The following is a 24,369-nucleotide window of genomic DNA, read 5'->3' as shown; positions in this document are numbered from 1 at the left end:
ATCCAAAGCAACCCCGTCGGCACGTCTCTCCCTGTCCGTCCGAGTGCGGAGTGGGGCGCTGAGCACGCAAACGGTGTTGATGGGTGGACGTTGGTCAGCCGCGGAGGACGTAACGCTTAAGGCCCCCGGGTGGAGAAGACATTAGGCAACACTTCCCGCTGGACCAAACGCTACCCGGTCGGTGTGGTTTCGGGATCAGACCCCATAGCGTGGGATGAGACCAAAACGCCCCCAACCGAATCCCAAGGCTCCTTCCCCAGACCCTGGTACTACGAATTTCCGTTTGGCAAACCGGGCAAAAGGGGACAGCCGCGTTCTATGGGCGTTCTTGCCAATCGGAGACGACCCATCCAGCCCTGAGGGCAGAGTTGCTTGAGCGCATTATTGTGCGCGCCCAGGACTCTGGGGACCTCGGAGGCAGAATGCACCAGCCTCCTAGACCAGGCGACACTTTTACTGGTGGGCCACCGCACATCTAGTGTCACCTGGCTCTCTTGGCCGGGCCACTACTGTGCTACGAGACGCGGCCTTAGACGCACGTGTTTTCACCGACAAGCTGAGTCGGGGGGAGGTACGTCCCCACCTCAGTGACGCAGACTGGACATCTTCAACCCTCTTTGTTCAGGGAATGGTGGGTACAGTCTCGGAGCTTCGGAGTGCAATGAACCAGAGGGTTCAGATCGAATCCGCTAGCCAGTTGGCCCTGCCAAGGGCAAGCGGAGGGCACCCAAAGCACAGAAAACACAACGCCCTAGGGCGTCGTCCGCTAGCCAGAGTCAGCCAGGAGGCAAGCGCTCATACCCTTCCATGGGAGGGAAGAGTAGTGGCGCGCCCCCAGGGAGGAAAGAGCCAGGTGGTGGCTCCTCACCCTCCCTGGGCGGACGTCTACCCCGGCAGCTGGGGAAGTGTGTTTGACGCTCACCTCTGCAACCGGGGGGACAGGCATGTGTTCGGCGAGTGGCCAGGTCACAACTTAGTGACTACTTCAGGCCTTGGGGAACTCACCTCATGGGAGAAGAGAGCACCCCCCCTCGCAACTGCCGAACACATGGCCACATATCCCTGTCATACACATATTGCGCCGGTGTAGTCTGGTTTGGAGACAGAGGGTGACCGATCCCTGGACCTTTCCAGGTGGTGACATTCTGTTACGGGATACCGCTGAAATCTCCATTTCCCCCGTCAGTGTCTCCCCTGTTGGGCACTGCCAGGGGCCTCCCGCAAGGCGGAAGCAATCAGACAGGAAGTAGCAGTTTGCTGGGAAAAGGTGCCATACACAGGGTACATCAGCCGGAACTAAGTCCAGGCTTCTACCCAAATGTGTTCGTAGTACCAAATCTACAAGTGGCGGGCGTCCAGTTCTGGACCTAGGCAGACTGAATCAGTACGTGCTCCTCGATCGGTTCCACATGGAGACACCATTCAGGGTTCTTCTCTCCATCCACCGTTTCGACTGGCTAGCCCCACTAGACTTAAGCGGGGCCTACCTGCACATACCGATGCACCCAGCGAGTTGCCATCTCCTTCGAATCGCCCAGCTGGGCCAAGTATTCGAATTTCGAGTGCCTCCTCGTTCAGGTTAGGCACAGCGCCCTACGTGTTCACCAGAGTGATGAAACAGGTAGTGCTGCTGCTTCACCAGATGTCGGTACACCTCAATCCGTACCCAGACTACTGGTTACCAACAACCCGGGCAAGGGGTTAATAGCCAAACGCGTCAGGCTAACACAGGATTTACTTCACCAGTTGGGCTCGTTAATAAATCGACAAGTCCCACCTCGACCCAATGCGTAGTTGGTGTCCCTGGGCATGGAGTTTTGACACAGAGGTAAGCTTGGCTTAGCTATTTCAAGCATATTGCTTAGCGCTAAGCAGCCTAGCCGAATGCCTAGTCAGCGTTCCCTCAGTGTCCCTCCGTGAACTAATGCGGATCATTGGAATGATGACCTCGGTTCGAAGGGTTGTTCCCCAGGCTGCACTACGCAGCCGCCCGGTATAACGCTTGTTATAACGCCGAGCTCTCCTATGGGAACTAGATAGGCGGGTTTCGATCTCGGACCAAGTGAAGGAAGCCCTGCCCTGGTGGTCGTCACTGGCCAACCTCGGGCAGAAGGGCCCCCTTGGACCCGCTCGCCGCAGGTATGACTCTGGTAACAGATGCCTCCCCCCAGGGTTGGGGAGCGCATCTATTGGACGAACAAGCCCAAGGATATGGCTCCCGCATTAGTTTCGGGACTACCATATCAACTGGCTCGAACTGAGAGCAGTGTACTTAGCACTACCACGCTTTCTACCCGTAGTTCGAGACCACAGAGTCCTGCCCCGCACAGGCAACGCAGCGGTGGTCTCCTTCAAGAAGGAGGGGGGGGGACGCATTCCCCATCGTTGTCAGTCCTAGCGGAGCAAATCCTCCTTTGGTGCCTGGAATACAATGTGGAGCTAACCGCACACCACCTTCCAGGGGTGAGGAACAGTCTGGCGACGCCCTTTCAGGGCGGCTCCGTCTCCAGAACACGGAGTGGCTGATACCCCAGTGGGTAGCCTCCAGGCTGTTTCGGCTGTGGCCGGTCCAAGGTTAGACCGGTTTGCCGCACCCCGGAACACCAAGCTCCCGACGTATGTAACACTCCTGCTGACTCCAGGAGCCTGGGCCAGGGTCGCTTTGCTACCCCGCGGACCCACTTAGTTGTGTACGCCTTTCCTCCCTTCCCGCTAGTTCACCGGGCACCGGAGAAAACTTCGTGCACACCTGCATATTATCATTGGTCGCACCCAATTGGCCAAGCAAGGCCTAGTTTCCACTTCTGTCGGAAACGATAGTCGAAACACCAGCAGTGCTTCCGGACTTACCGGACCTGCCGTCCCAACCAGACGGCGCACTACCAACGAGCCCAGCAGGTATCACTTACACGCATAGAGGCTCTCAGTAGACCCGCACATACGAAAGCCTTATCTGAGCGGGCTGCCAACGTCCTGGCCAGGGCGAACAGGGATTCCACCAACGCGGCCTACATTTCTAGGCTGCGAGCATACACTGGTTAGTGTAGCGGAAGGGAGATTGATCGATACCATCCCTCTATTGGCCAGGTAGCAGGCTCCTTCGTCCACCTGTTTGACGAAGTGGGTTTGTCCTACGCAGCGATCGTTGGCTACAGGTCGGCCTTGTCCCCTTAATTCAAACGTACGAGAACAAGACTAGCCGATTGTCTTATTATTAGGAGACTATTTACTGCTTTCCAGACGCTGAGACCCCATACAAGGGAACCACCCAACTGGGACTTGTCGGCTGTGTTGTCCGCTCTAAGCATACCGCCCTTTGAGCCTCTCCGATCAGCACCACTCAAATTTTTGACGTGGAAAATAGTCTTCCTACTGGCCCTCGCCTCAGGTAGGCGTCGGCCAGAGCTGGGGGCATTGTCCTTCTCGGATGATGTACCGCCGTTATGGACAATCAAGTTGTGCTAAAGACACGAATCGGGTTTCTCGCCTAGAACCAATCCCAGGACACGATCCTCACCCGATCGTCATCCCCCGGCTGTCAAATTTTGTCTGCTCGGAGGGTCAGGAGGAATTGCTTCTCTGCCCGGTTCGAGCACGGAGTTGCCACCAAACTGTACTAAGGATTTGGGATGGGGTGCCAGGCACATACCTTTGTGTTATGGCCCAGGCAGGCAGGATAGGCCGGCCTCCCCAACTTCCATAACCAGGTGGTTTACTGCGACTGTATTAAAAGTCTATAATACTTTGACTTCCTCGACACAGAGCTTGCAGAGACACCAAGTACGAGCGCATGAGGTCTGTGTGATTGCTAACTCGGCAGTGCTAGCGTCAGGCGCCCCCCCTCGAGCACACATGGAGGGCCGGCTTCTGGAGAACGCAGAACGTCTTTATCAACTACCACCTAAGAGACACCGAATCCATTGAAAAGGGTCTCTCTAGGTTGGGTCCCGTCGTAGCGGGTCAGTCTTGGTTTGCTGACCCAGCCCGAACGACCGCAAGGGTCCCTGCGTAGGCAATAAGTCAGTCTCGGCATTTTATGCGGACAGATTTCTCTACCGTCAGCACTCCCCTGGAAGCTTCCAGGTCCCGCTTTACGGCCTATGCCCTCATGCAGAACTGTTTCGATCTTTACTTCGAAAGCTTACTACCCCCCAGAATTGGGTTGGGGTCTAGCTTTCTTGGGCACACCGAACCCTGTCACCGTAGCAGCATTTTGGCTTCTTGCTCCATGAACAGCACAGGCAAGGTAAGACACCACCCTTTTTGGGCCTTAACCAGGGTGTTGAGTGATTATTGTATTTCATCCCGGACTGGGAAGAGACTTTCATCATTTTTCTGTTTGCTCGGAAAACCCGCCACCTACCGGCGTCTGACTCTGCCTACAGTTCAAAATAGTCATTTTGACTGACTGGAGTCTATGGTGGGTAATTGAACGTAGTGAATTTAGGCGAGGGTTCTCCGAACCCGCCTATTCACATAGTTCATACCCACCATAGACTCCGGGTCCCCCCCAACCACCCCACTCTTTCCGTAGCGTTGGTCTAAGTCCTCGATGCGGAGAAAGGAACCAGAGTGATTGTACAGCCGTCTATGGCGTCGCCATATGGGCTCGGTCACGTGGTTCATGACGTAAGGGAAAAAGAATCTTGGGGTCATGGGGCTTCCCCTGACCTAGATTCTATCTCTCCGTCACCGGCAGAATCGCTGATTAATGCCTACAGTTCAAAATAGTCATTTTGACTGACCGAAGTCTATGGTGGGTATGAACTATGTGAATAGGCGGGTTCGGAGAACCCTCGCCTAATTTTGTGATTTTTACTAACAAGCAAAATTTGTTCATTTAAAATGGTTACAGTATGTATTTTGTATCGTCTTTGGGTAATTCCAATAATAATTTCTCTTAGCTGATTGAAAAATAGTTTTATTGTACACATATATACATATTCACTTCAGGGAAGGATGATTTGGTACGTATTCATGCATCTCAGAATAGTACAGTAAAGATTGGTACATGCGCTGATGCATACAACTCCCAGGGTTGGATTTCATGGATATATGATTGGATGAGAAGGTTAGTTATTTGTACTACCCTGACATGAATACCAAAAAGTATGCACTTAGGCAGTACAGGATCACATCAACCTCTGCTATTTGTAGGTTGGTACAGTCGTCATACATTATACTTTGTTTGTATGTTTCATGATAACCTCATATTACCAAATATTGTTTTTATCAATTAAACTCAGACCTTTAATGATTACAAGTTTTTGACTCCCGTGTGCGAAGCACAAAAGGGAGTCTTTGCAGTTACCCTGTCTGTATGTCTGTCTGTCTGTATGTATGTATGTATGTATGTATGTATGTATGTATGTATGTATGTATGTATGTATGTATGTATGTATGTATGTATGTATGTATGTATGTATGTATGTATGTATGTATGTATGTATGTCACTTTTTTTGTTCCACCGTTATCTCAAGAACCACTAATCAAATTTTGGTGAAACTTGGTACATAGATGCTCTGGGATAATGCGCAGAGTTGATTAGATTTTGGTAAAAATCTATGAATATTAAATACCTAATTTGCATGATAATTAACTGATTTTAAGCTGTACCATGACTGTTCCACTGATATTTGAAGAACCACTCATTGGATTTTGTTGAAACTTGGCACACAGATGCTCCAAACTAATGTGCAGATTTGATTAGTTTGGGGTAAAAATCTGTGCAATATTAATTACCTAATTTGCATAATGATTAATAAATTTCCGGCTTTTCCACTGATATCTCAAGTACTAATCATCACATTTCAATACAACTTGGTACATAGATGTCATAGAACACTGCACAAACCTGATAGTTTTTAGGGTAATATCAGTAGATAGGGGGGTTTGGGAAAAAAAAAGTTTTTTATCCAACATGGATCTTTTGACGTCGTTCCTAAGTTGTACTTAAGTAAATTTACGTTTGTTACTATTGCATGATGGGACTGTCATGTTTTACTTATTGTTGCCCTGTAGGGAAGCACAAAAGGGAGTCTTTGCAGTTACCCTGTCTGTCTGTCTGTCTGTCTGTCTGTCTGTCTGTCTGTCTGTCTGTCTGTCTGTCTGTCTGTCTGTCTGTCTGTCTGTCTGTCTGTCTGTATGTATGTATGTATGTATGTATGCATGTATGCATGTATGCATGTATGCATGTATGCATGTATGCATGTATGCATGCATGCATGCATGCATGCATGTATGTATGTCACTTTTTTTGTTCCACCGTTATCTCAAGAACCACTAATCAAATTTTGGTGAAACTTGGTACATAGATGCTCTGGGATAATGCGCAGAGTTGATTAGATTTTGGTAAAAATCTATGAATATTAAATACCTAATTTGCATGATAATTAACTGATTTTAAGCTGTTCCATGACTGTTCCACTGATATTTGAAGAACCACTCATTGGATTTTGATGAAACTTGGCACATGGATGCTCTGATCTAATGCGCAGATTTCATTAGTTTTGGGTAAAAATCTGTTTATATTAATTATCTAATTTGCATAATGATTAATCAATTTTCGGCTTTTCCACTGATATCTCAAGTACTAATCATAACATTTCAATAAAACTTGGTACATAGATGTCATATGAGACTGCACAGATAGTTTTTAGGGTAATATCAGTACATATTAATTACCTAATTTGCATAATTAATTAATTTTCAGCTATTGATATTTCAAGTAGTAATGAACACTTCAATGAAACATGGTACATAGTTACTTGAGGACTGTGCAGAGACCTAATTAGTTTTTGGAGAAATATTTGTGCATATTAATCACCTTATTAGCATAATTAGTTAATTTTCAGCCCTTCACCTGATATCTCAAGTACTAATCATCACATTTCAATGACACTTGCGACATAGATCTTCTAGGACTATGCAGAGACTTGATTAATTTTAGGATAAATTATTGTGCATATTAACTACTAATTTGCTTTAATAATTAGTTAATTTGTCCTAAGAACCACTCATTGAATTTTAATGAAACTTTTAAAGAGTGCTCATCACATTTCAATGAACCTACATGTGTAGGACTATACACCATATTAGTTTTGGTAAATATTTATGCTTCTTAATCACCTAATTAACATAATTAATTAATTAATTAATTAATACTGATATCTCAAGTATTGATCATCACATTTGAATAAAACTTGGTACATAAATGCTCTAGGACAATAGACAGCCTGATTAATTTTGGGCTAAAATCTGTTCATATTAATTCTCTTAATTAGCACAATAATAATTGTTTGGTTCTAATCACATTTCAATGAAAGTTGGTACATAGATATTACATTACGCAGATCTTATTACTTTTACATTGCGCAGACCTTATTAGTTTTACACTTAAATGTGTTCATATTAGTTACCTTATTTGCATAATTAGTTTTCTGCATTTCCATCAATATCTCAAGTTCAAGTAATTTTTAATTAATTTTTAATGTGTCTCCAATACTCTCAGCACACGGGAATTCTTTCTAAGCTTTCTTTGATTTCAAGTAATTGCCCTTGTAACAGTTTGATTTAAAGAAATATATTCCACAAAACTTTTGTGGCCATACTGTTTTCTCTCAAAAACTTTTATTCTTATTACCATGGCAATTACTGGTGCCAATTATTACACAATGTTTCAGTGTAATTTAAGGCTAATATATTCATTCTTAGTATAGAAATCTCTAGTTTTCGGATCACATCTTTGTTATATTATTTAATTTAATCCAAAATACTTGTAATTTATTTATTTAGTTGGTTTATGGGACCACATGTGACGCTAGACGATTGTCTTGCAGCGTTTTTTGCGGCCGATGACCTAAAGGGAGACAATATGTACAGCTGTGAAAAATGTAAAAAGTGAGTAACCAGATTCAGTTGTGTCAGGACATGTTTTATAATAGTACTGAAAGCATCTACTTATTTATAAACAGCCTTGTTTCCAGAGGTGTGTTTGAATTGTGTTTGAAGAAACAAAAAATGTTATTTGATGGAAATCAGTTTCTGATTGGTGTTAAGAAAAGAAAAATTGTTTTTGGTCCTGTTTTGAAATAAAAAGGCATATACATGATAAAGGGATGGAGATTTTTTGAAAACAATTTATTTAAGCTGAACTCTGAGAGAAATGTATGTAGCAGGATAAAAATGTTAGCACATTCTCAAAAATTAAAATGTACAGATAAAACATCTTGAAAATGAAATTTGAATGGTCACACTCTTCAAGCTACCCCATGATTTCAAATTTCAAGATTTTGCACTGGTGAATTGAATTGGATTCTTTCAATGGTGAATTGAATTCTTTCAATGGTGAATTGAATTCTTTCAATGGTGAATTGAATTCTTTGAATGGTGAAGTGAATTATTGCAATGGTGAATTGAATTTTTGCAATGGTGAATTGAATTATTGCAATGGTGAACTGAATTCTTTCAATGGTGAATTGAATTCTTTCAATGGTGAATTGAATTATTGCAATGGTGAATTGCATTTTTGCAATGGTGAATTGAATTATTGCAATGGTGAATTGAATTATTGCAATGGTGAATTGAATTATTGCAATGGTGAATTGAATTTTGCAATGGTGAATTGAATTTTTGCAATGGTGAATTGAATTTTTGCAATGGTGAATTGAATTATTGCAATGGTGAATTGAATTATTGCAATGGTGAATTGAATTTTGCAATGGTGAATTGAATTTTTGCAATGGTGAATTGAATTTTTGCAATGGTGAATTGAATTTTTGCAATGGTGAATTGAATTTTTGCAATGGTGAACTGAATTCTTTCAATGGTGAATTGAATTATTGCAAAGGTGAATTGAATTCTTTCAATGGTGAATTGAATTATTGCAATGGTGAATTGCATTTTTGCAATGGTGAATTGAATTATTGCAATGGTGAATTGAATTATTGCAATGGTGAATTGAATTTTTGCAATGGTGAATTGCATTTTTGCAATGGTGAATTGAATTATTGCAATGGTGAATTGAATTATTGCAATGGTGAATTGAATTTTTGCAATGGTGAATTGAATTATTGCAATGGTGAATTGAATTTTTGCAATGGTGAATTGAATTTTTGCAATGGTGAATTGAATTTTTGCAATGGTGAATTGAATTATTGCAATGGTGAATTGCATTTTTGCAATGGTGAATTGAATTATTGCAATGGTGAATTGAATTATTGCAATGGTGAATTGAATTATTGCAATGGTGAATTGAATTTTTGCAATGGTGAACTGAATTCTTTCAATGGTGAATTGAATTATTGCAAAGGTGAATTGAATTCTTTCAATGGTGAATTGAATTATTGCAATGGTGAATTGCATTTTTGCAATGGTGAATTGAATTATTGCAATGGTGAATTGAATTTTTGCAATGGTGAATTGAATTTTTGCAATGGTGAATTGAATTATTGCAATGGTGAATTGCATTTTTGCAATGGTGAATTGAATTATTGCAATGGTGAATTGAATTATTGCAATGGTGAATTGAATTATTGCAATGGTGAATTGAATTTTTGCAATGGTGAACTGAATTCTTTCAATGGTGAATTGAATTATTGCAAAGGTGAATTGAATTCTTTCAATGGTGAATTGAATTATTGCAATGGTGAATTGCATTTTTGCAATGGTGAATTGATTTTTTGCAATGGTGAATTGAATTCTTTCAATGGTGAATTGAATTATTGCAATGGTGAATTGCCTTTTTGCAATGGTGAATTGAATTATTGCAATGGTGAATTGAATTATTGCAATGGTGAATTGAATTATTGCAATGGTGAATTGAATTATTGCAATGGTGAATTGAATTTTTGCAATGGTGAATTGAATTTTTGCAATGGTGAATTGAAATTTTGCAATGGTGAATTGAATTTTTGCAATGGTGAATTGAATTTTTGCAATGGTGAATTGAATTTTTGCAATGGTGAATTGAATTATTGCAATGGTGAATTGAATTTTTGCAATGGTGAATTGCATTTTTGCAATGGTGAATTGAATTTTTGCAATGGTGAATTGAATTTTTGCAATGGTGAATTGAATTTTTGCAATGGTGAATTGAATTTTTGCAATGGTGAATTGAATTTTTGCAATGGTGAATTGAATTATTGCAATGGTGAATTGCATTTTTGCAATGGTGAATTGAATTATTGCAATGGTGAATTGAATTATTGCAATGGTGAATTGAATTATTGCAATGGTGAATTGAATTTTTGCAATGGTGAACTGAATTCTTTCAATGGTGAATTGAATTATTGCAAAGGTGAATTGAATTCTTTCAATGGTGAATTGAATTATTGCAATGGTGAATTGCATTTTTGCAATGGTGAATTGAATTATTGCAATGGTGAATTGAATTTTTGCAATGGTGAATTGAATTTTTGCAATGGTGAATTGAATTATTGCAATGGTGAATTGCATTTTTGCAATGGTGAATTGAATTATTGCAATGGTGAATTGAATTATTGCAATGGTGAATTGAATTATTGCAATGGTGAATTGAATTTTTGCAATGGTGAACTGAATTCTTTCAATGGTGAATTGAATTATTGCAAAGGTTAATTGAATTCTTTCAATGGTGAATTGAATTATTGCAATGGTGAATTGCATTTTTGCAATGGTGAATTGAATTTTTGCAATGGTGAATTGAATTCTTTCAATGGTGAATTGAATTATTGCAATGGTGAATTGCCTTTTTGCAATGGTGAATTGAATTATTGCAATGGTGAATTGAATTATTGCAATGGTGAATTGAATTTTTGCAATGGTGAATTGAATTTTTGCAATGGTGAATTGAATTTTTGCAATGGTGAATTGAATTTTTGCAATGGTGAATTGAATTTTTGCAATGGTGAATTGAATTTTTGCAATGGTGAATTGAATTTTTGCAATGGTGAATTGAATTTTTGCAATGGTGAATTGAATTTTTGCAATGGTGAATTGAATTTTTGCAATGGTGAATTGAATTTTTGCAATGGTGAATTGAATTTTTGCAATGGTGAATTGAATTATTGCAATGGTGAATTGAATTTTTGCAATGGTGAATTGAATTTTTGCAATGGTTTTGCTATAAATTGTTATTTTTTCCCTTATACCAGACTACGTAACGGTGTCAAGATGTCACAAGTAATGGAATTACCAGAGATATTATGCATACATCTTAAGAGGTTCCGTCATGAAATGATGTACTCATCAAAGATCACCAACTATGTATCATTCCCGCTAGAATCACTAGACATGAAACCGTTTCTTTCACAAGGTACATACTTTCTGCCATATTCATTAAAAGTATGATTTCACATAAGTATATTTGGTGGTTTCACATCAGACTAATTAAAATCCAAACTTAGAATGTAGCATCTCAAGATGGAAATCTAACTTAATTATACTGACTGGGTAACAGCAATTACATTCTTTCTTAACTCATCAGACAGCCCATCTAAGTGCTCCATTTATGATCTAGTGGGAGTGATATGTCATCATGGAACAGCAGGAGGTAAGTCAAATAAAATTTAATTGAGGGTGGTGGATATGTTTTGTAACAGCATGTTATAAATTACTTGTTATAATTGGACAGCAATATGCAAGATGAGCAAATTTTAGTTTGTCATTGTATTCATCTGTGTCTTACTGGTTACATTTATACTGTATAATGGTCAAGTGTACATTCCATGCTGATTGAGCTGAACAAATTATAACTAATCAAACTACTAAATAAACATCTACCAAATAAATACTAATGAAACATCTACCAAATGACAAATAATGAAACATCTACCAAATGACTAACAAAACATCTATGAAATGACTACTGATGAAACATCTACCAAAAAAATACTATTGGAACATCAACCAAATAAATACTAATGAAACGTCTACCAAATGACAAATAATGAAACATCTACAAAATATATACTAATGAAACATCTACAAAATATATACTAATGAAACATCTACCAAATAAATACTAACGAAACATCTACCAAATGACAATAATGAAACATCTACCAAATGACAAATAACGAAACATCCACCAAATAAATACTAATGAAACATCCACCAAATGACAAATAATGAAACATCTACAAAATATATACTAATGAAACATCTACCAAATGACAAATAACGAAACATCTACCAAATAAATACTAATAAAACATCTACCAAATGACAAATAATGAAACATCTACAAAATATATAATGACTAACAAAACATCTATGAAATGACTACTGATGAAATGTCTACCAAATAAATACTATTGGAACATCAACCAAATAAATACTAATGAAACATCTACCAAATGACAAATAATAAAACATCTACCAAATGACAAATAATGAAACATCTACCAAATGACAAATAATGAAACATCTACCAAATGACTAACAAAACATCTATGAAATGACTACTGATGAAATGTCTACCAAATAAATACTATTGGAACATCAACCAAATAAATACTAATGAAACATCTACCAAATGACAAATAATGAAACATCTACCAAATGACAAATAATGAAACATCTACCAAATGACAAATAATGAAACATCTACCAAATGACAAATAATGAAACATCTACAAAATATATAATGACTAACAAAACATCTATGAAATGACTACTGATGAAATGTCTGCAAAATAAATACTATTGGAACATCAACCAAATAAATACTAATGAAACGTCTACCAAATGACAAATAATGAAACGTCTCCCCAAATGACAAATAATGAAACATCTACCAAATGACTTAATGAAACATCTACCAAATAAATACTAATGAAACATCTACCAAATGACAAATAATGAAACATCTACAAAATATTTACTAATGAAACATTTACCAAATGACAATAATGAAATATCTACCAAATGACAATAATGAAACATCTATCAAATAAATACTAATAAAAATCTACCAAATAAATACTAATGAAACATCTACCAAATGACAGATAACGAAACATCTATGGAATAAATACTAATAAAAATCTACCAAATAAATACTAATGAAACATCTACCAAATAAATACTAATGAAACATCAACCAAATAAACACTAATGAAACATCTACAAAATATATAATGACTAACAAAACATCTATGAAATGACTACTGATGAAATGTCTACCAAATAAATACTATTGGAACATCAACCAAATAAATACTAATGAAACATCTACCAAATGACAAATAATAAAACATCTACCAAATGACAAATAATGAAACATCTACCAAATGACAAATAATGAAACATCTACCAAATGACTAACAAAACATCTATGAAATGACTACTGATGAAACATCTACCAAAAAAATACTATTGGAACATCAACCAAATAAATACTAATGAAACGTCTACCAAATGACAAATAATGAAACATCTACAAAATATATACTAATGAAACATCTACAAAATATATACTAATGAAACATCTACCAAATAAATACTAACGAAACATCTACCAAATGACAATAATGAAACATCTACCAAATGACAAATAACGAAACATCCACCAAATAAATACTAATGAAACATCTACCAAATGACAAATAATGAAACATCTACCAAATGACAAATAATGAAACATCTACCAAATGACTTAAAGAAACATCTACCAAATAAATGACTTAATGAAACACCTACCAAATGACAAATAATGAAACGTCTACCAAATTACAAATAATGAAACATCTACCAAATGAATACTAATGAAACACTAAATGACAAATATCTACAAAGTGTTCACAAATGACTCGTTTATCGAATGACTATTAATAAAAAGCTGTCAAATGACAACCAATAATTTAAAACAACTTCCAAATAATGATTCCTGCTCAATTGTCATCAAACTTGTATCCAATTGTAGGTGGTCATTATACTGCTTACTGTCAGAATTGGATTAATGGTCAGTGGTATGAATTTGATGATATGTATGTGACTGAAGTACATGGTGTACAAGTAGCCAATTCAGAAGCCTATGTACTCTTCTACAGGTAACTATGGAAACGCTTAATCAAAATTAAATCATTGAAACCAGACTGGTAATATTAGAGTATCAGGAAATGATTTGTCTGAGTTCTACTCACACATGACTGGTTGTTACACAAGCTTTCAGAAAATAAATTGAAAAGTACCTGATCGGTGCTGTTTGAATCGCATTGTTTCACTGTACCTGTTTTGTTATTTATAAATGTTCTTATTTATTCTTACAGGAAAAACTCACCAGAAGCTTTGAAAGAAAGACAGAAAGTTGTTGGGATGACGAACACACATGAGGTATAACTCTCACAAACTGTATCTGAGCAATTCTAATTATGCCACAAATGATAATTTTGTCAAAAATCTAAACACAGTGTCGGTAAAAGATAAATATAACTTTTAGTTTCTGTATCTGTGTCATCTTCGATCTACAGATATGCATCTGTTTCAAAACTCACACAAGGTACCAATTTTTCACACCAACGATTTTTCTGCCAAAATTTTGGTAAAACGTGTATATTTTTATGTATTTTCTATATTTTGGAGCAAAAGGACTTTACCTTTGATGCTCAAAGGGTTTGAACTGTTTGCCTTTTATTTTGACAGCCAAGTTTGTTGCAGTTTTTCGTGTCTCAGCAATGGTTAAATAAGTTCAACACATTCTCAGAGCCTGGACCAATCACTAATTACGATTTCTTGTGTAAACATGGAGGTAAGTAGTTTCATTGCATACTCAATGCTTAATAAATGAGCTTATTTGCATAAATATAATTTAAAATTAATGTGAGCTCATTAGGAGAAGTTCAGTATGGCATATGTGTGTTACATAATTCATAATTTTTGGGTAATTTTTTTTTTAATATACAGACTGCAGTTGGGAATTTTTATTTATGTTTAAGTCTCCCTATTTATGAAGATTTTCGTTTATAGCGATATCTTTCATTAGCATAGTCTGTTTGGCAAAACAAGAGGTCGCATAAATTTACACTTCTGGACTTTCAGCTCATAAATATTATTGCATAAATATGCATCTAGCGCGGAGCTCCCTCAGAGACAAATTAGCAGAACAGAGGAGAGAACTGGTTTGGTTTGGTTTGATTATGATCAGCTTTCTAAATTAGTCAATTTTCTAATATCTCAAATACTACTTATCAGATTAAAGTTAAATTTTGTGCTTAGGTGTACTTGAATAAATCACAGACTGAAAATCACCGATATACATTAAATATTATCCATTTTGCTATATTATAAGTGTTCTTTCTAAAATTGTTATAAACTTCAATATAGTGGATCACCTTGCAGAGCTGTATTAGTTACCATGCTTCTTGTTCAAAAGGATAACCTTAGATTATTAATTAAATTCATCTGAATTGATCCAACCAATTATTGTTTCCTTTCTTTAACAAATTCTACAGGTCAGTTAAAACCTTAAGCCATTTTCATGATTACAATTATTAAAAATGGGAATTATTATTAATATTATTCAGGTGTGCCACCAAGTAAAGCTAATTATGTTGAAGATATTGTGACATCATTGCCACAACCCGTATGGGAGTATCTGTATAACAGGTAAGTTTACATCATTGCCACAACCCGTATGGGAGTATCTGTATAACAGGTAAGTTTACATCATTGCCACAACCCGTATGGGAGTATCTGTATAACAGGTAAGTTTACATCATTGCCACAACCCGTATGGGAGTATCTGTATAACAGGTAAGTTTACATCATTGCCACAACCTGTATGGGAGTATCTGTATAACAGGTAAGTTTACATCATTGCCACAACCCGTATGGGAGTATCTGTATAACAGGTAAGTTTACATCATTGCCACAACCTGTATGGGAGTATCTGTATAACAGGTAAGTTTACATCATTGCCACAACCTGTATGGGAGTATCTGTATAACAGGTAAGTTTACATCATTGCCACAACCCGTATGGGAGTATCTGTATAACAGGTAAGTTTACATCATTGCCACAACCCGTATGGGAGTATCTGTATAACAGGTAAGTTTACATCATTGCCACAACCCATATGGGAGTATCTGTATAACAGGTAAGTTTACATCATTGCCACAACCCGTATGGGAGTATCTGTATAACAGGTAAGTTTACATCATTGCCACAACCCGTATGGGAGTATCTGTATAACAGGTAAGTTTACATCATTGCCACAACCCGTATGGGAGTATCTGTATAACAGGTAAGTTTACATCATTGCCACAACCCGTATGGGAGTATCTGTATAACAGGTAAGTTTACATCATTGCCACAACCCGTATGGGAGTATCTGTATAACAGGTAAGTTTACATCATTGCCACAACCCGTATGGGAGTATCTGTATAACAGGTAAGTTTACATCATTGCCACAACCCGTATGGGAGTATCTGTATAACAGGTAAGTTTACATCATTGCCACAACCCGTATGGGAGTATCTGTATAACAGGCAAGTTTACATCATTGCCACAACCCGTATGGGAGTATCTGTATAACAGGTAAGTTTCAAATTAGGTCATAGGTTTCTGACAGAAAAAGTTATCAAAGCTATTTGAGTAGAAGCATCTTATACAAGGCAAAATTTAATACTGTAGAATACTTTATTTTTGCTTGGAATTTATTTTCGCTATTTTCGCTGAAGGAATGATTCCGTGAAAATAAAATCCAGCAAATATACTTTTTTCCTATATTTTACATTAAACTCATCAAAAATCAGTGAAAATAAATTCCAGGCAAAATGCCCAAAAAGCCTTTTCAGCGAAAATTAATATCAGCGAAAATAAAGTATTCCACAGTACGTTGAAAAAACAAACAAACAACAAACAAACAAACAAACTGCTCTCTGATTGGTTATATGAACCAGTTATTTGTGATGGAATGCATGACATGTATATCAATTATGTGTGATATGTCTCAGATTTGGAGGTGGCCCTGCTGTCAATCATCTTTACACATGTCCTACATGTCAGATTGAAATGGAGAAATTGGACAAGAGAAGAAAAGAAGAGCTGGAGACCTTTGTCAAGGTAGGTCATTAGTTTTCTTCTTGCTGTGTTGTCATACAAACTTCTAACCTTACACAACTTTACTGTGTTGTAGTACTTGTGATGATAAACAGCTTGGAATTCATTCTAATTTATTCAAATCTTAACTTAATTCTTTTCTCCTTTTTTAGTTGAATAATGAATTCCAGAATGAAGGGGAAGCCAGTGTGATATATTTTATTAGTATGTCATGGTTCAGAGACTGGGAATCATTTGTCAAAGGAAAACTGTCAGGTAGCGTTATCTTCTTTGTGTATAAAATGTAACTTAATATCAAATCATCAAGCTGGAAAAAATTACACCTGTGTTTCTCATTTGTGCTCATTATTTTCACATAAAGTTAGAGAATGAACATTTCTGGATTGTGAAAAATATAAAAGACCTATTCCACCTATCTTTAGCACATATTGTCATAATTTCATTTCATTGGTGAAACTATATTTGAGAAATGAATAAGACGCATGAGAGTAAAACAAAATGACCACCAGTCAGTCGTTTTTAATGAATTAAGTAACCCACAATGGGTAATGTCAATCTCAAGTTTGAATGAAATTGGCCCATGCTAATATGTGCCTAATGTTTTCAGTGAGAATAATTTATTTTTCGTACTCGCAGAGCCACCAGGTGCCATTGATAACTCTGACATTGCTGTCAATAAAGGTGGACAATGGTTACGTAAAAATGGTATGTATCATTTTGTACTTTGTTCTATTGAAGAAAGCATTGGCATACTACAGCAAGAATGTCTCGTCATTGGTTCTGTTCATTCAGATTTTGCAGTATAGTACTGTTAACAGTTTCATGTTTGCAAGTGCCTTTAAGTCTGTTCTTTGTTTCCAAGTAAACTTTAATATTCCTCTTTTCCCAAGCCACAAAGTATGGATGAGTGAAAGGATGCTGTTGATATTTAAATGTGTTGCTATTCAAAATATTGTTTTCAAGTTGTTTGGTATATTTTGAATGCTTATACATGTACAACCAAATGACATTGTCTCTGTCAATGACTTTGATTTCATCCACATTGTCTCTGTCAATGACTTTGATTTCATCCACATTGTCTCTGTCAATGACTTTGATTTCATCCATATCTACAATATGTCTGTGTTGCAGAAGTAGTTATTGTAAAGATCATTATGTAATAACATGGCTGATAGGTAGTTTAACCACCGTCCACCGAGGGACGGTAGTTTAACTATGTTTGGTTCTATATTAATTTCACTACACATGTCTTGCCCTGATACATGTATGTAAAGGTGAGCAGATCATAGCATACAATTACACTGTCAAGTTTCCTAAGAGAAACTATCGGTATGTACACTTTAAAAATATCATCAAAAATACAACTGGGAAATCTATACAGGTCAGCTGTACCTACATATCTAGTTCAGCTGAATATTATTGGAGTTATCATGATCACAAGGAAAATTTACAACAATGACGACAGACATTTTGACACTGCTATGACTATTCCTTCACATCATTATGGGCAAGCCAATAAAATTATTAGCAGAAACATTGACTATTTTTTTTTACCATTGATTCTTTATCAGACTCAGACTGTGGACAGATCTCTGAGGATATGTGGAATTATTTGTACTCGATATACGGTGGTGAACCAGAACTTGCACGGAGACAGGATTTACAGGAGCCAGCCCGTGAAACACAGAGTGCGGCAGATGACAGTCCACAAGAAGAAAATGGAGAAGAAAAAGGATGCATCGACCAACAGGAAAAGGAATAAAGAAAGTGTTATTTGTTATTTATTTGTGACTTGATGTGTAAATGTATAATATTCCAATAACAGCCAATCAGACAGACTTGTGTAATGTTATTTAATATATGCATGTAGAAGGAATTTCTCATTGGCTTTTGAAATAATCTTCACGACTTGTGATTACTCAGATCTTATGAATGACCTCCTTAAAAGGTCACACATCCTGGTACTTTATGGTGTGTGTCACCCCCCTCCCCCCCTCATTTTTTGCATACAAATATTATTCAAATCATTGTCTTTTCTATCATTGTCATTTATCTTATTCAACTCTATGCAGTACAAACTGCTACTTGTGACAATTTCTTAAATGCACGAAGGCTTTCAGAAACATCACTGACAGTGCATTGTGTTTGAGATGAGAGACCAATGTGAACTATACATATAGAATACATTGGCAGTGTAGACAAAATGTTTATCTAAGTTTGGCAAAGATCGGATAAAAATTGTAGCCATGTATTTATCACAGGCAAAGTAATTAATGATAATGTTACTGTGGTCACCACCTGTGATGTACCGGTAGTTCTGTTTATGTTGGTTTTTGGCAATATAGTGATGATTTCATACATAAATATCTGCTTCACAACTCCAGTATGTACATAAATAATTGTTAAAATCCCACTTAAGGTAGAAGCCTACGTATAAATAAAAATAGTCAAATTTATTCGTTTTACAATAAATTGTAATCCTGGGCAATATTAGTAATAAGGAAATTGACTTAAAAAAAGTAAGGGGTCACCAGCCCAATGTTCAAGAAAATTATGGTTGTAATTCAGTGGATCGTGGCCATTTTGTTTATCTTGTATTGTAGGCTGGTGCCATAGACTGTAAAAATCATATATTATAAATGACTTTTTGTTCTAAATTATTTCCAAAATCTAGGTTTTAAAATATTTTGTAACATTGTGTTCTCAAAATACATTACTGTAGCAAACAAATGCTATTTCATTGTCATGAATTTACATGCCATTTATGACCAGCTCTCTCAAAATTGATAAGAAAGCTTCTACCAAGTTAACACACATAAATAATTAGGTATGTTATAAGAAGCATTTCACTTCATTGATGTGGCTGTCAGGCCTTTTTGTGATGAATCATCTCATTAACATAACAACCATATATTGTGACTTATGACCTAATTGATTGCTTTTCAATCATTCAATGAAGTAAATTATTTTAATCAGAGTGCAATATATCATTTATTCCAATGTATTATGATGTAACAAGTAGAGTTGTAGTTTTCATAAATTATTGTTTTACCAAATTTTTTTCAATGCTCAAAAATAAAACTTTCATTATCCATAACCTAACCTAGCTTGGTTTATGTTTCCAATTTTAGCTCCGCTGTCGACACAGCAGAGCTGTTCATATTACTTATTGTCCGTCGTCGTCGTTGTGAACTTTACAATTTCAACTTCTTCTGCTTCGAAACTGCAATTCAGAATGTTTTCAAATTTTATATGCAAGTACCTACCTCAATATTTTTGACTTCTGATATTATAAAAATATAGGTACTACTGAGTCTTCTAATGAAATAACAAATAAGAGTTTTTCACTTGCCTGTGACTTTTTCAATATCTTCCAATCACCAAAACATTAATTAATTAAAGCTTGGTAACCTCTCAGTACTCGAAATTGCTATCTTTGTTTAATATCCAAGCATAATGTTACAAAATGGATGAATACATTATCTAAAAGCGTTTATGCAGCACATAGCTACATGTAAGTACAAGTTGATGAGAGATTGACATTGTCCAATACATGTACGCATATGCACTGGTTGTTTTTAAATTAGTACTTTTTGTACATAACCATTTTCATCAAATTATGGCCTGTGTTTGATTCCAAAGCAACAAGTAGTGGCAATGCAGTGTTTTTACAGGTAGTCTATCTGTGTTCTAAAAAAGTCACATGTCTACCAAAAGGCTCTATGCAAATACAGTCTGGAAGTGCTGTACCCCTGTACCCCTATCTTACAATTGCGGGACCGTAGTGTGGTGAGCAACTATTAGAAGATCACTTTCAGACTGTCTCTGGATCACTAAAGTGTTATCAGAACTACAGAATAACAATCTGATATGGACACATCTCATGGATCAAGCATGCTTGGTTCATTCAAGTTAACAACACATGATAGTTTTAGTGAGCAATACAATTTATTGGCATCTATAAAGCATGTTAGACAAACAGCATGTAGCAAGTAAAATAAAAAATCCAAGTTGTATAAACCTCAACATATCGATGTAGATACACATTAATTCTTCAAGGTCTCTAAGTCTGTTATTACATGGCTTCAAATTCAATACAAGATTTATGACAGGAACATCCAAGAAGAGAATAATATGTTTAGTAAGGTTTGTATAAACAACTGCTCTATAATTGACTACTGTAAAACATTTCAATTTCACTGCTAACAATTTTTAAGATTTTATAGCATTAGTGAGAACAAAATTCAACGAAGACTCTGACACTTCATGTCGTTGGACAGCAGAGAAAATATCACTGCTACACACAATTGTGAATAATTCACCAAAATATGGCATTTTTTTTGAGCAGTTGTAACATGTTATTATTCAGCAACTCTCAGACTGGTAAACCTTCAAATAAAGTACATTACTACATGCTGTGGTGCAAATGAAAACAATATAATCATTGACAAAGGCTAAAAAAATTATTTAGTTCTAAGCAACATTTCCCTTGAAGAGAGGAGGAGGTAAGAGTTGGCTGGAAGTTTCTCTCAAGATAGTAGTACAATAAAGTATATTTCTTATATAACATATTGTGGTTTGTTCTGCATGTTTCAAGATTATTATTATACCATGCAATAGAAATGGAACAACAACTGTATTCTGACATACACCACTGTCTGTGTCAGTTCTTATATTTTTTTAGAAAAAGTTTTCTATTTGTCAATATACATGATTGTAAGAAAAGTTTGATGCACCCTTCTGTTGGTTTGACCTAACTTGTTCTAATCATGTAACAATCTCTCGCCACGCATAACAAACCAGTGACCAGGTAGTTGTTCTGACATGTGAAACAATACAGTAATGATAGTAACACGTAATGTTGATTAGAAAAGATGTGAATCAGTTGGAATCAGAATAAAAAGCAGTATGATCATTCAACTAATCATTAAGTACACACGCAGAAAAACTTCAAATCAAGTTACCCTCAGAATTCCAACAATATTATAACTTAACATAAGAATATTCATTCACTCGAGTGATGACAACATAGCTTTAAAAAGCATGAACATGCAAGCCCCACCTCCCTACAGTGAAATGATCAATTCTAAAAGCAGTTAAATTGATAGCAAGCATTGTCACAACATGTGATGTGAAAAGCAAAAACACTGATGTGTAATACATATCTAGCTACACCTGACCATAAATTATACTAGTAAAATGCAGAATTAATAAAGTCAATATAGTTGTACATTCATACATTAGAATTTATAATGTGAGGAACAGTGCGTCACATTTTACTATTGATTCACGGTAAGTCATTAAGAAGCTCTGCAATGAAAGTATCTGGATTACTGACATCTCCGAGAAGACCTGAAATACAGAAATCAAGAACATTCAGTGATGCACACTGTATATTTAATACAGCATTGTCTACACCCCACCCATGTATTAGACTGTGAGTAGTGGTGTGTAAACTGGATATGAACTGAACAAACGACCCCACTACATGAAAACACACTGAAAGCACTTACCAACAATGTCACAGAATTCACGGAAGGATTCGGTCGGTTTCAAGTCCTCATAGTAAGACAAAAGCTGTAAGATGAGATACAATGTAATTATTCTAAATTTTGTTAATAACTTTTAAAACACTGCACAATTATCAAGTTGTAATGTCATTAATACATAAAAACTATAAGACACTCACTTTTTCGGATCCTTTAAGTAACGCCTCATCATTCTGTCGAATATACTCAGCTAGCGCTGATGACCAATTTTCATTACTAGACATACTAACATTTCTGAATACGATGGTATAGAAGCCATCTATCAGAGCATAGATAATGAGTTCTGGCTTGTATTCAGTAAACTCTCGTACCACCTTGTCTGTCAGTCTATCAATAAACAGTAATAATGTTTTAATAGTTATAGGACATGAATACAATGATATTACTAAACGATGGTCAATACATCACCATGCTGTCTTATAATGCATATCTTGCAGTATTCGTGTGATAACATGTTACAACACATCTCATTCCTGAATTGAGTTGTAATCTAGCCAAAGATAACACCATGTGCATGCATAATGGTTCAATTAATAGATTATATTTCCCTCACATGTCACAAATGTACCTTGTTGTTGCATCAAATGAAAATTTTTGATATTGTACAGTTAATTTTTCCCCCAAAACATAACACATTCTAATGGTTCTGCTCCAGTTTGATTGCTGAACTGATTGAGCATATATTTGTATTTCTCAAATAGTTTTTTGTAGTTTTCTATAAAAATGTCCTTTCAACTCCAAAACCACTTAATGTAACCATCTATAAGACAGTCACTTCACCTATTGAGCACCATAGTCAACTGTTGCCGACATACACAAATTAAACCAACACACTGTTCACATTTTTTCCAAAATTTTGATCAAAACCAGAAGCCAATATCAAATTTCGTCTAAATTGGTCTACCAAAGTTAAAAAAAAAATACATAGAAATTGGAAAATATTACACAAAAGGCAAATTATTGTGCCCAATGAATTAATGTTTACAATATGGTACACTTACTTAGTTGTTCCACCAGGATGTGCTTTGCGTACATGTGACATTACTAGTAATCTCTTCAGAAACATCAGTCTGTTAGTCTGCCATTTGTCTTGACCATTCACCAACATTGAAAGCATGGCAAAATACAGTGGGCCATCAACTTCAAAACAATTTTCCACCCATTTCTCTTTATTAGCTTTCAGGAAATTACTCACATTCTTCTCTTCTCTGGGAACAGAACGTGTTCTGATGGGGAATAAGAAAATTAGTTTGTCATTAGTGAGTGAGATGGTGAGATATAGTTCATCAGTGAGTGAGATAGTGAGATATAGTTCATCAGTGAGTGAGATGGAGGGATATAGTTCATTAGTGAGTAGGATGGTGAGATATAGTTCATTAGTGAGATGGTGAGATATAGTTCATTAGTGAGTGAGATGGTGAGATATAGTTCATTAGTGAGATTGTGAGATATAGTTCATTAGTGAGTGAGATGGCGAGATATAGTTCATTAGTGAGTGAGATATAGTTCATTAGTGAGTAGGATGGTGAGATATAGTTCATTAGTGAGATGGTGAGATATAGTTCATTAGTGAGATGGTGAGATATAGTTCATTAGTGAGATGGTGAGATATAGTTCATTAGTGAGATTGTGAGATATAGTTCATTAGTGAGTGAGATGGCGAGATATAGTTCATTAGTGAGTGAGATATAGTTCATTAGTGAGTAGGATGGTGAGATATAGTTCATTAGTGAGATGGTGAGATATAGTTCATTAGTGAGATGGTGAGATATAGTTCA

The 24,369-nt window shown here is 36.6% G+C and overlaps 2 protein-coding genes across 2 annotated transcripts in view; one reads left to right on the top strand and one right to left on the bottom strand.

The window, feature by feature from the left end:
* The window catches only part of LOC102809395 (ubiquitin carboxyl-terminal hydrolase 20-like), a 53,655-nt gene extending 33,511 nt beyond the window's left edge, over positions 1-20,144 (top strand). Inside the window, exons 13-24 of the mRNA XM_085492366.1 lie at positions 4,954-5,071; positions 7,796-7,900; positions 11,134-11,294; positions 11,466-11,531; positions 13,905-14,031; positions 14,251-14,314; positions 14,624-14,729; positions 15,505-15,586; positions 16,937-17,045; positions 17,195-17,297; positions 17,679-17,747; positions 18,614-20,144. Of these exons, the coding sequence (XP_085348492.1) occupies positions 4,954-5,071; positions 7,796-7,900; positions 11,134-11,294; positions 11,466-11,531; positions 13,905-14,031; positions 14,251-14,314; positions 14,624-14,729; positions 15,505-15,586; positions 16,937-17,045; positions 17,195-17,297; positions 17,679-17,747; positions 18,614-18,804 (1,301 nt within the window). The 3' untranslated portion in view covers positions 18,805-20,144. The remainder of the gene's footprint in view (positions 1-4,953; positions 5,072-7,795; positions 7,901-11,133; positions 11,295-11,465; positions 11,532-13,904; positions 14,032-14,250; positions 14,315-14,623; positions 14,730-15,504; positions 15,587-16,936; positions 17,046-17,194; positions 17,298-17,678; positions 17,748-18,613) is intronic.
* An 827-nt stretch (positions 20,145-20,971) lies between these two features.
* The window catches only part of LOC100366591 (E3 ubiquitin-protein ligase UBR4), an 86,536-nt gene continuing 83,138 nt past the window's right edge, over positions 20,972-24,369 (bottom strand). Inside the window, exons 84-87 of the mRNA XM_085491994.1 lie at positions 23,593-23,817; positions 22,732-22,918; positions 22,556-22,619; positions 20,972-22,394 (exon numbers count right to left, since the gene is read on the bottom strand). Coding sequence (XP_085348120.1) covers positions 22,330-22,394; positions 22,556-22,619; positions 22,732-22,918; positions 23,593-23,817 — 541 coding nt within the window. The 3' untranslated portion in view covers positions 20,972-22,329. The remainder of the gene's footprint in view (positions 22,395-22,555; positions 22,620-22,731; positions 22,919-23,592; positions 23,818-24,369) is intronic.

Source organism: Saccoglossus kowalevskii, chromosome 17, assembly GCF_978046115.1.
Source record: "Saccoglossus kowalevskii chromosome 17, keSacKowa6.1, whole genome shotgun sequence".
NCBI lineage: Eukaryota > Metazoa > Hemichordata > Enteropneusta > Harrimaniidae > Saccoglossus > Saccoglossus kowalevskii.
This window is presented reverse-complemented; position numbering and strand designations above follow the sequence as displayed.